Below are 12,097 nucleotides of genomic sequence, written 5' to 3' on the forward strand. Positions count from 1 at the left end.
GAATTTCAATGTCTTATAAAATCATGCTTTTCTTTTCATTTTTTTCTGCAGAGGAAACGCCTATCATCAAATTATTTGAATAATCCATTGTTCCTTTCATCAAAAGGTAAAAATGATTAAATGACAAATACATTGCTGTTATGGTAGTACACTGAATATTTCTCTCTATTGCTAGGCCAGCCCTTCCAAATTAATGATTATTATTAGCTCTCTACAACTCTGGAATTGATATATTTGGCCTTGTTTCCTAATAAAGCAACTCTGTGTTCTAAAAAAGTAATACAAATTGTAATTAATTTCACTGGGGTTTCTCTAGCATTATTTCAGGACTAATTATCTTTCTTTAATGTCCATTTCTTTAATTTCTTCATTATACTAATAGTTGGAAAAAAGAGAGAAAAAAGCCTTTACTTTCATTGCCATATTTTTAAAAGAACGTTCATGAATATCTTCTGTAATAATGAATATCATTAGCAGAATGTCAAAAGATGTTCCCATTATCTACCTCCATTAGATTTGTACTGGTATATTACTTCCAAAGATTATGCATATGAGCTTTTCAAATCACACATAAAAGGAATTTGCCCACGTAACTGAACAATTGTGTGCATAAATTCCAGAAGCTGAAAATTGCTTACCCCCTCCCCCCCCACACACACATATATGGGTAGCTTTGTAACAGAGCATCTAAGCTGTGAAGCCACCTAGATCAGTGGTTCCCAACCCTGTCTTGGAGGACACTAGCCAGTCAGGTTTTCAGGGTAGCCCTAATGAATATGCATGAGGCAGATCTGCATTCCTATCATCTTCATTACATGCAAATCTCTTTCATGCATATTCATTAGGGCTATCCTGAAAACCTGACTGGCTAGTGGTCCTCCAGGACAGGGTTGGAGACCTAGATCATAACTGGCCAAGTGCTGACTTTGCCCCAGAACCCCCCCCCCCAAAAAAAAAAAAAAAAAAAATAGCTGGTTTTCACTTAGGTGCTAATTGCCAATTTTCGGTGGCAATAACCAGTTAAGTGCCACTGAAAATTAGCAGATAACCTCAAACAAGCAATTTAACCAGTCAGCCAGTTAAATCATTTGGAATGTAGGCCCAATACATTTTACCATCAGAAAAAAGGATGGTAAGGACATAAAATAGACCAGCCCTGAACTTTCAAAAGGAAACACTACTGGAATTTGCTTTTGAAATGTAGATTGCAGTTCACATGGTTTGAATATTACCTGCATATGATCTTGAGAACTCATCTATGCCATCATCTTAGAAAAAATCAAGTTGGTCCAATAATCTAGCCTGAAGAGTCCCAGTTACTTTGGAAGTTACAGAGCTTCTAAATTACTATACCACTCATTTTTTTATATTGTATTTATGTTCTGTAATATAGCCTTGATGACCTTTTAAAATATTGTTTGTTCTAAACTTGATTTGTAACGCTTGCCAAATATTTCATTATATAGTAAAATACTAATCCCCAATGTTGTTACATTAACTTATAACAACTACAGTCTTTTTTCGGTGCCTCAGAATACTCCATATGAAAAGCAGTTAGCAAGAATTTGTCAGATATATATACATTTCTGCTGTATAGAGCCAGTCTATATATTCTAGTACCATACAAAAATCATTATAGATACACTAAGGGGGTAATAATTTAAAAAAAAAAGTCTAAAAAGTGTCCTAAATGGCTACTTGGACGATCAAAAAGCCTGATCGTCCAAGTACCCATAGCCAAAGCTGGTTTTTAGACGTATCTTAAAACAGCTTAGGCCTTTCCCCTGCCTCTAAACGCACAGAGAGAAAAGAGGTGTGTTTAGAGGAGGGGAAAGGGCGGGCAGTGGGCGGGAGGTGGGCCGACCTACATCTGGGCGTACAACACCTATAACCAAAACAGTTTAGTCAGCACTTAGACCTGTTTGACTTAGACGAAAGAAAACCAGGTCTAAGTGCTTGGGCTCCCTCCTGGCCCGATCGTGTCGGGGGTTCGCGGCTGCCGCAGGGCAAGAGGGCTTGGGCACTCTCCTGCCTGGATCGTGTCGGGGGAGGGGGGGTGGGGGGATTCTATAACCAGTGTTGTTTTTGACAGACACCGGTTACAGAATCCAGCTTTTAGGCGAAGGACTGGCTCCTCCTTCGCCTAAAAGCCCTTTTGTTGGACATTTGAGGCTTAGGCGTTTTTTTGTTTCATTATGGCTAAAATGTGTAGACGTGGTATGGGTGTACATTTAGACGTAGTGGAGATTGGGCGTTTAAACAGAGGAAGGCCATAATCAAAACATGGACGTTTGTTTTGGTTATGGACACTTTCCCTGCTTCTGGGTTGAACGTTTAGGGACTTAGGCCAAAAGGGGACTTAGACGCTTTTTTTGATTATGCCCCTCCACGGGTCAGATTCTGTAAAGGACGTCTAAAAGTTAGGCATTGTTTAGATGTCCATCAGCAGAATGCTGGGCGCGATTCTATATTTATTATTTATTTATTTATTCATTCATTTATTTAGCCCATCCTCCCAAAGGAGCCCAGAATGGGTTACAAAGGTATATTCATAGGACAAAATTAAGTGAGACATATTTGGCAGACATAGCTTAGAAGAATTTGCAGCATTAATAGAAGATATTACATGACATAGCATAGTTTTAGAGCAACATTCACTGTACTAACGGAACAGAACACAACACAAAGGACTAAAGCTTTACCTCCTCTTCTATGAAACTGCGCTAGCGGTTTTTAGCGTAGAGAGCCGTGCTGAATGACCCGCACTGCTCCCGACGCTCATTGAGTGCCTATGAGCATCGGGAGAAGCACGGGACATTCGGCGCGGCTCCCTGCCCTAGAAACCACTAGCGCGGTTTCGTAGAAGAGGGGGGTTAGTGTTGTAAGAGAGTACATGATTGGTAATTGGCAGTTAAGTTCCCATGAGAAGCATCGGTCATTAAGGAGCATAGATGCACTATAGAGAATTGCACTCAGCGGTGCTGAGCAAATGTAAGCGCATCTATATTATTAGAAGTTCTTTGCAGAATCACCTTTTAGGCTTTACATAGACGTCCTAATAACGTCTATAACGTTATCGTATGTTAACATTATGATGTCATTAGTATGGCGATGTTATGCTATTTTTTTACATTAAAATTCTGCCTATCAACTAGGCAGATTACAAAATTGACATACATAAAATAACAGACCTACAGAAAATACAAATTCAAATAAAAACATATTAAAATACAAACTCAATAAAAAAATTCAACAAAGAATGATCCTAGGAAATAAGTACATCATAGCAGTGATTTGTTATTAATAGAGTGCTTTTGCAAATAAATGCTTTTCAGTAATTTTTTGAATGATCCAAAGTTAGAACATAATCTGAATGGTCCATTCAGTGCATTCTACAATTCTGAGTCAACGACAGAGATAGCTGACATCTAGGTCTTTTTAGAATGCACATCCCGGACACGTTCGAGTGACAGTTTCATTGCAGAATGCGAACACAAACTACGGGTTGGAACATATTTTTTAAAAGCCTGAATCAAATACTGTGGTGCTTTCCTATAAAGTACACAATGTATAACTGTCAGGAACTTATATTCAATGCGGTATTTTATTCTGGGTCGCTGTAGTAAAAGCTCCGACACTCATAGGAATTCTATGAGCATTGGAGCTTTTACTGAAGCAGTCTGCGATAAAAAACCCTTACTCAACCTGATAAAAGGGGGCCTCGGTTCTCTATCACCATAATAGACCTGAACTAGCAGTCACAAAAGTTACAATTTCAAATCTCAGAATGTATCTCTTTTGCTATACAGAAAGCCATTTCTTTTTAAGAACTTAAGAATTGCTATAGTGGGACAGACCGAAGGTCCATCAAGCCCAGTATTCTGTTTCCAACAGTGGCCAACCCAGATCACAAGTGCTTGGCAAAATCTTGTTTGCTCTGAATGACTATATGAACAGGTTTCATACCCCCTCAGCTCTTTCTTCCATTTCTGGAAGAGGCCAAGGAAATAATTATCAGACACAAAAGTGTAGTTTAAACATTAAGGTCTTGGGAGTTCTTGATGTTCTTCTAAATGGTAGAATACCAACCAAGAATCTCCTCAAATTACAAGTGACAGGCCACTTTATTGTGATTGACATCATCAGTTAATTCATTATTAAACATATGTAGTTGGTACATCTTCCAATTAAATTACAATTGCTTCATTAAGATCCAATGATAAACTGCATTTTCCAGCAATGTTCTTTTGATTGGTTTCGAGTCACATGGTTTCCTGTTAACCATATTTCATTGGTACTTTTTCCTAGCAACAATAATGACTTAGTTATCACGTGCTATTGGTTTCACCCCTGTCAACAATAGAAGGGGTAACAACATGTTCACTTAGGACATAAATACCTACTACAACTCATCTATTTCCCAATCTGACAAGAAGTAGCAGCTATGACATATATCTATTTTAAAACTTTAACATTTGCTAACCAAACAATATTATTTTGACTGTAACTCTGAAGTTATGGGCCCCCACCTGTTCAATACAATTATTGCCATTAATCCCAAAGATTAAAACATTATGTGCTGCTTATTTTGAATTAAGGAGTAGATTCCCCAAATCAATCTTCCAAGACCTCTCCAACTGTATCTTCAAATCTTCCTCCCAACCTCCTCCCTCAATCTTATCTTCAAGATTTCTCCCAATCACAACTTCAAGACCCCCAAGCACAACTTTAATACCCCCACCCCCAGAATCCTGTAGTCACCCTAGGACATATTGTGAGCTCTGTCTAACTTGAAAAAGCTATATGAAACAGAGAACCCCTGTAAAAATTTTAATGATGTTCTGTTTGTGGACTATTAGATTTCAACAATGTCAGATTTTGGATTGAGATGTTGTGTTGCTTTTGAGGATAAGTAATTTATCTGGTTTGTATATCTTTCACTGCATTGTTTGTTTTGACTTCATGTACTATATTGAGGACATTTTGGTTCTATTTCATTGGATATTACAATTTATTAAGATCAAAAAGTTTAAGAACTGTTGGCAGGTTATTTTTGTATTTCTCGCAACAAGCACTTTTGAAGTGGAGTTTTCTTTTGACTCATGATAATATACTAAGCTTTTGCTGACAATTGCAGTTCTCTTATTTCACTGAAGTCTTTTTCTCCAATTTTTGTTGAATTGTTTCCTTGTTCATTTCTGATGATCTAGTAGGATTTTTTGTTTTGTGATTTTCAGAAATCTGAATATTTGTGTAATAAAATATTCAGATTTCCCCCGTATTTTATAAAAGGCTTTACTAAATGTACAAGTAGAGTTTTAAAAACACTTAAAAGGATGTAAGAGTCTACATGTATTTGCTGAAACATTTTGGTAGTTGACAGTTGCTCCTGTCTCCAAGCAGGTACAAAAGCCAATGAAGAAATTTTGTTTTACATAAGTACAGTCCCAACATTTTTCATGGCATCCATTTATGTAAATGCCATGATTCCAATGTGTAGATTCTTCTAAAATGGATTGCAAAAGTAGACCTGTTGTCAGAGGGCCATATAAAACCAATGGAAAAGTCCATAGTGGACCTTTACCTTTCACTAGTACCCAGATACTACTGTAAATCTTAGTACAATAGTAAATTTCGAAAGCTAATGCTAAAAAAGTTTAAAAATAGATTTCAAATTTTTTATTAACTCCTGCCCTTTTGAGTAGGTTTTCTTAAGAAGAGCGTAGTTAGGTAAATTCAGTACAATCCTTACTGTACTTTGGGAGTGCTCATTTGTGTGAATAGCCCATTCTGCTTGCCCATAGAAAATACACTTGATTAGTTGAATAATCTTTATCCCAGGACAAGCAGGCAGCATATTCTTAACACATGGGTGACGTCACCGACGGAGCCCTCGGTACGGACCTTTTTAACTAGAAGTTTCTAGTTGGCCGCACCGCGCGTGCGCGAGTGCCTTCCCGCCCGACGGAGGAGTGCGTGGTCCCCAGTTTCTTCGTTTCCGCGGAGCGAAGAAGACGCGTGTGTTTTTTCAACGGCCGTTGAAACCACTTTTTTGCCTTCCCGCTCGCGCTTTTTTCTTTCTTTACCTTCGGGTTTACTTTTTCTTTGATTTGCAAAAAAAAAAAAAAAAAAACTTTGCTTTTTTCCCCTTTTTCTTTCGTTTTGCCCCGGCGGGGCCTGTTGCCAATATACAGGCCTCGGGCTTCGATTTTGCGGAGGCTATCTTCCCCTTCATGCCCCCGCAGGTCGGTTTTAAGAAGTGCCAGCGGTGTGCACGCCCGATCTCCATTACTGACCCACACAATTGGTGTTTGCAGTGTCTGGGTCCGGAGCATCGGGCGGATTCCTGCACCCGCTGTGCCACTCTTAAAAAGAGAACTCTTAAAAACCGAAGAATCCAACAAACTCTTCTCTTCGGCACCGAGTCGGCGATGGACTCCTCACCTTCAACGGCGGTACCTCAAAAATCGGCACCGTCGACCTCGACACCGACCGACCCCACATCGGCGTCGCTGGCGCCAGGTAAGCCGGCTAAGAAGCCTTCCTCTTCCCTCGAGCGCCCTCCAGCTACGGTGGCGACACCGTCCTTACCGGCATCGAACCGGTCCCGCAAACGCTCCGCCCCGATCTCGGTGAGTGCCTCGTCATCGGCCTCCTCATCGCCGGGGCGTGGAGCGGCATCTAAGGAACCGAAGAAAAAGAAAGCGGTTCCGATGCCACCCCTCGATGACCGTATCTCGGCCATCTTAAAGGCTCAACTCCAGGAGCAGTTGAAGAAACAACTTGAACAACTGCTGCCCACTATCCTGGCACCGCTCCTTCCGGTACCAGACCGGCCCGAGCCCCGTACCGAGCCCCCGGTGTCCACCCCTTCGGTACCGGTGAACACCTCTATGCCGATCCTTTCGGCCCAACACCTTCATGGCGATCCAGTGGTTCATTCTCAGGCCACATTGGATCCTCCCCGGCACCAGGCGGTACGGCACTCTTCTCGGGACCGAGATAGACGCCGGTCGTCCTCCCCTGGTACCGTTTCGGTGCGCTCTGGAAAGTCTTTGTCCAAGACTCACCATACCGCTCCCTCCACCCCGGTGTCTCGACATGCACCAGAGGTCAGGGACCCTGACTTATGGGAGGACACTCCTCTCGGTACCGAGGAGGATCCCTCCTCATCTGATGAGGAACCATCGGCACCCGATGCCACCTCCAAACCAGAGCAGTCCTCATTTTCTAAATTTCTGAGAGAAATGTCTGCTGCCCTGTCACTTCCTCTAGAATCTGACTCAAAAAAGTCTCAAGCCTTTCTAGAGGCCTTAGACTTTGAGCAACCTCCTAAGGAGTTCCTCAAGCTTCCCGTGCATGACATCCTACGGGAAACGTTCTATAAAAATTTGGAAAATCCCCTCACGGTACCGGGAGCACCCCGTAAACTGGACAACCTTTACCGGGTCATTCCTATTCCTGGATTCGACAAATCTCAATTGCCCCATGAGTCTCTTCTAGTGGAATCCACCTTAAAAAAGACTCAGGGCTCCAGTGTCTATGCCTCTACCCCTCCTGGCAGAGAAGGTAAGACCATGGACAAGTTTGGCAAGAGGCTTTACCAGAATGCCATGCTTGCCAACAGGGCAAACAACTATTCCTTCCATTTTTCTTTCTATCTGAAACATTTGGTCCAACAACTGTCTGCCCTCCAGAAGTACCTTCCTGAGCGCAAGGTCCCGCTATTCCAACAACACATCTCTGGTCTTCTCCAGATGCGAAAATATATGGTCCGCTCAATATATGACTCCTTCGAGCTCACCTCTCGGGCCTCTGCCATGGCCGTAGCCATGCGTCGATTAGCCTGGCTCAGAGTCTCCGACCTGGACATCAACCACCAGGATCGTTTGGCCAACGCCCCCTGTCTCGGGGATGAACTCTTTGGAGAGTCACTGGATTCCACCACCCAGAAACTCTCGGCCCATGAGACCAGGTGGGACACCCTAATCAAGCCGAAAAAGAAGGCTCCGCCTGCTCGACCCTATCGGCCTCAATCATCTTACCAGCGGAGGTTCTCAGCCAGGCCACTCAATCCGCCTTCTCAACAATCTCGGCGACCCCGTCAACAGCAGCACCATGCCCAGGCTCGATCTCAGGCCACTCAACCTTCTAAGCCTTCTCAGCCTGCTAAACAATCTCAGCCCTTTTGACTCTTCTCTCCAGGGCATAGCCTGTCATCCACCCTCGCTGCCTCTTCCACAGCCTATAGGGGGTCGTCTCACCATTTTCTCAAGCCGTTGGGAGGTCATCACGTCAGACCAGTGGGTCCTCAACATCATCCGCCACGGCTACTCTCTCAACTTCCAGACTCTGCCACCGGACAACCTACCCGTAGAGTCTGCTTCTCACTCCTCTCAAACCCCCCTCCTCCTGAGGGAGGTTCAATCCCTCCTCCTTCTCAATGCCATCGAAGAAGTACCTCCAGATCAAAGGGGCCAGGGATTCTACTCCCGCTACTTCCTTGTACCCAAAAAGACGGGAGACCTCCGTCCCATTCTCGATCTCAGGGACCTCAACAAGTGTCTGGTCAAGGAAAAGTTCAGGATGCTCTCCCTTGCCACACTTTACCCTCTTCTTTCTCAACACGACTGGCTATGTTCCCTGGACCTCAAAGAGGCCTACACTCACATCTCCATCCATCAGAACTCTCGCCGCTACCTGCGGTTCCAGGTACTCCACCACCACTACCAGTACAAAGTACTACCGTTTGGCCTCGCTTCCTCCCCCAGAGTCTTCACCAAATGCCTGATAGTGGTGGCGGCCTTCCTCAGGTCTCACAACCTCCAGGTGTTCCCCTACTTGGACGATTGGTTGGTGAAAGCACCTTCATCTCAACTCGTGCTACAAGCTACTCATCACACCATCTCTCTCCTCCACCTCCTGGGGTTCGAGATCAACTACCCCAAGTCGCATCTGCTTCCCACCCAGCGACTTCAATTCATCGGAGCAGTCCTGGACACAACGCTGATGAGGGCCTTTCTCCCCTCCGATCGCAAGCAGACCCTGCTCCATCTCTGCCGTCAGGTACTCCTGCATCCCTCCATTCCTGCCCGACAGATGATGGTCCTCCTGGGTCACATGGCCTCGACGGTGCATGTCCTTCCTCTGGCGCGACTCCACCTCAGGACACCTCAATGGACTCTCGCCAACCAATGGTCACAGACTACAGATCTTCTTTCTCATCCCATCTCTGTGACATCATCTCTTCAGCAATCTCTCCAATGGTGGTTGAACTCCTCAAATCTTTCCAGGGGTCTACTCTTTCATCTGCCCCCTCACTCTATGATCATCACCACCGATGCGTCCCCCTACGCATGGGGAGCTCACCTGGGCGATCTACGCACTCAGGGACTTTGGACACCACAGGAGCGTCGTCATCACATAAACTTCCTGGAACTCAGAGCCATGTTCTACGCCCTAAAGGCTTTTCAACATCTTCTCTGCCCTCAAGTCCTCCTCCTGTGCACAGATAATCAAGTCGCCATGTACTACATAAACAAGCAAGGCGGCACCGGATCTCGCCCCCTTTGTTTGGAGGCTCTACGCATCTGGACCTGGGCCACGGACCGCAATCTCTTTCTCAGGGCGGTCTATATCCAGGGCGAACAGAACTCTCTGGCCGACAATCTCAGCCGCATCCTTCAACCTCACGAGTGGATGTTGGACCCTCCGACTCTGCTCTCCATCTTTGCTCGATGGGGCACCCCGCAGGTGGACCTCTTTGCAGCACCTCACAACCATCAGCTGCCCCAATTCTGTTCCAGACTCTTTTCTCCTCACCGTCTGGCACCGGATGCATTCCTGCTCGACTGGAGGGATCGGTTCCTCTATGCCTTCCCTCCACTTCCTCTGATGTTGCGGACCTTGTCCAAACTCCGCAAGGACAGCGCCACCATGATTCTCATCGCCCCTCGGTGGCCTCGTCAACACTGGTTCTCCCTCCTGCTCCAACTCAGTTCCAGGGAGCCCATTCCTCTTCCTGTGTTTCCTACTCTACTTACACAGCAGCATCAGTCTCTACTGCATCCCAATCTGTCTTCCCTCCACCTGACAGCTTGGTTTCTCTCGGGCTGACCTCTCCGGAGAGTCTATCCCAACCGGTCCGCCTCATTTTGGACGCCTCCAGGAAACCGGCCACTCTCCAATGTTACCATCAGAAGTGGACCAGATTCTCCTCGTGGTGTCTCCGGCATCATCAAGAACCCACCTCCTTAGCGGTGGAAACTGTCTTGGAATATTTGCTCTCGCTGTCCAACGCTGGCCTCAAAACCACCTCCATCAGAGTCCACCTCAGTGCCATCACTGCGTTTCATGAGCCTATTCTCGGAAAACCCCTCACGGCTCATCCTCTGGTTTCCAGATTTATGAGAGGGCTCTTCAACATCAAACCGCCTCTCAAGCCTCCTCCTGTCGTCTGGGACCTGAATGTGGTTCTCTCAGCTCTCATGAAACCTCCGTTTGAGCCTCTTGCCACAACTTCGTTCAGACTTCTTACCTGGAAGGTGCTTTTCCTAATTGCCATCACCTCTGCCAGGAGGGTTAGCGAACTGCATGCACTGGTTGCCGACCCACCTTTCACTGTTTTTCACCATGACAAGGTTGTTCTGCGTACCCACCCTAAATTCCTTCCCAAGGTGGTCTCGGCTTTTCACCTTAACCAGTCCATTGTGCTGCCCGTCTTCTTCCCTAAGCCTCACTCGCATCCCGGGGAACAGGCGTTGCACACTCTGGATTGTAAGCGTGCCCTTGCTTACTATCTTGATCGTACCAGAGCTCACCGAACATCTCCTCAGCTGTTTTTATCTTTCGATCCCAACCGTTTGGGTCGTCCTGTCTCCAAACGGACACTTTCAAATTGGCTTGCTGCCTGTATTGCCTTCTGTTATGCTCGGGCCGGTCTCTCCCTGGAAGGAACTGTCACGGCCCACAGAGTCCGAGCCATGGCTGCTTCTGTTGCTTTCCTCCGTTCCACGCCCATCGAGGAAATCTGCAAGGCGGCCACTTGGTCCTCAGTTCACACATTCACTACTCACTACTGTCTGGATGCGTTCTCCAGACGGGATGGACACTTCGGCCAATCTGTGTTACAAAATTTATTTTCCTAACGGCCAACCATCCCACCTCCCTCTTTGTTAGCTTGGAGGTCACCCATGTGTTAAGAATATGCTGCCTGCTTGTCCTGGGATAAAGCACAGTTACTTACCGTAACAGGTGTTATCCAGGGACAGCAGGCAGATATTCTTACGTCCCACCCTCCTCCCCGGGTTGGCTTCTTAGCTGGCTTATCCTAACTGGGGACCACGCACTCCTCCGTCGGGCGGGAAGGCACTCGCGCATGCGCGGTGCGGCCAACTAGAAACTTCTAGTTAAAAAGGTCCGTACCGAGGGCTCCGTCGGTGACGTCACCCATGTGTTAAGAATATCTGCCTGCTGTCCCTGGATAACACCTGTTACGGTAAGTAACTGTGCTTTTTCGTCCCTCTTGAATTTTTAAATCTTCGTTTGCTTTATATTATCCTGATACACTCCAATCTCATATTTAGATCGGTTTCACAAGTAACATAGTCCTCCTCACTGGTGCATGATGTTTTAATTGTTTCTTTTATTTGAACAATGGTTTGTTTCAACTCCTGTTCTGTTTTAGTAATTTGTTCAATAATTGGCAACATTAGGTCCATTGCACACTTATTAAGAATCGCACACTATTTCTCCTTAAATTGGGTATCGTAGTTAATCCCTATGGACAGCAGTATAAATCAGAAACACACCTACGATATCATTGCCCAAATAAAAGAAACAATTAAAACATCATGCACCATTGATAAGGACTTTGTTACGCGTGAAATCGAACTAATTAAGAGATTGGATGTATATCAGGATAATATAAAGGAAACGATGCCCATAGAAAAAACTGTTGCTCAATTGTAACTGGTGTTTTCTGTGTAGAGAATAAATCATTCAAGAAATCTTGATATTTTTTTTTGGTATTCAGGGCCTTTGTGGTGTAGGCTTATTTAGATCTATCTGGAAATGTTTCATCCCCAGTTCCATCAAA

The 12,097-nt window shown here is 45.0% G+C and overlaps 1 protein-coding gene across 2 annotated transcripts in view; it reads left to right on the forward strand.

Moving 5' to 3' along the window:
* The window catches only part of PHF21B (PHD finger protein 21B), a 535,870-nt gene that overhangs the window by 443,688 nt on the left and 80,085 nt on the right, over positions 1-12,097 (forward strand). For both annotated transcript variants that reach the window (XR_004540159.1, XM_033952615.1), the window contains exon 10: positions 52-106. Coding sequence is in view for 1 of the 2 variants with exons in the window: in XM_033952615.1 (XP_033808506.1) it covers positions 52-106 (55 nt within the window). In the remaining variant the exon portion in view is untranslated. The remainder of the gene's footprint in view (positions 1-51; positions 107-12,097) is intronic.

This window comes from Geotrypetes seraphini, chromosome 7 (assembly GCF_902459505.1).
Source record: "Geotrypetes seraphini chromosome 7, aGeoSer1.1, whole genome shotgun sequence".
NCBI lineage: Eukaryota > Metazoa > Chordata > Amphibia > Gymnophiona > Dermophiidae > Geotrypetes > Geotrypetes seraphini.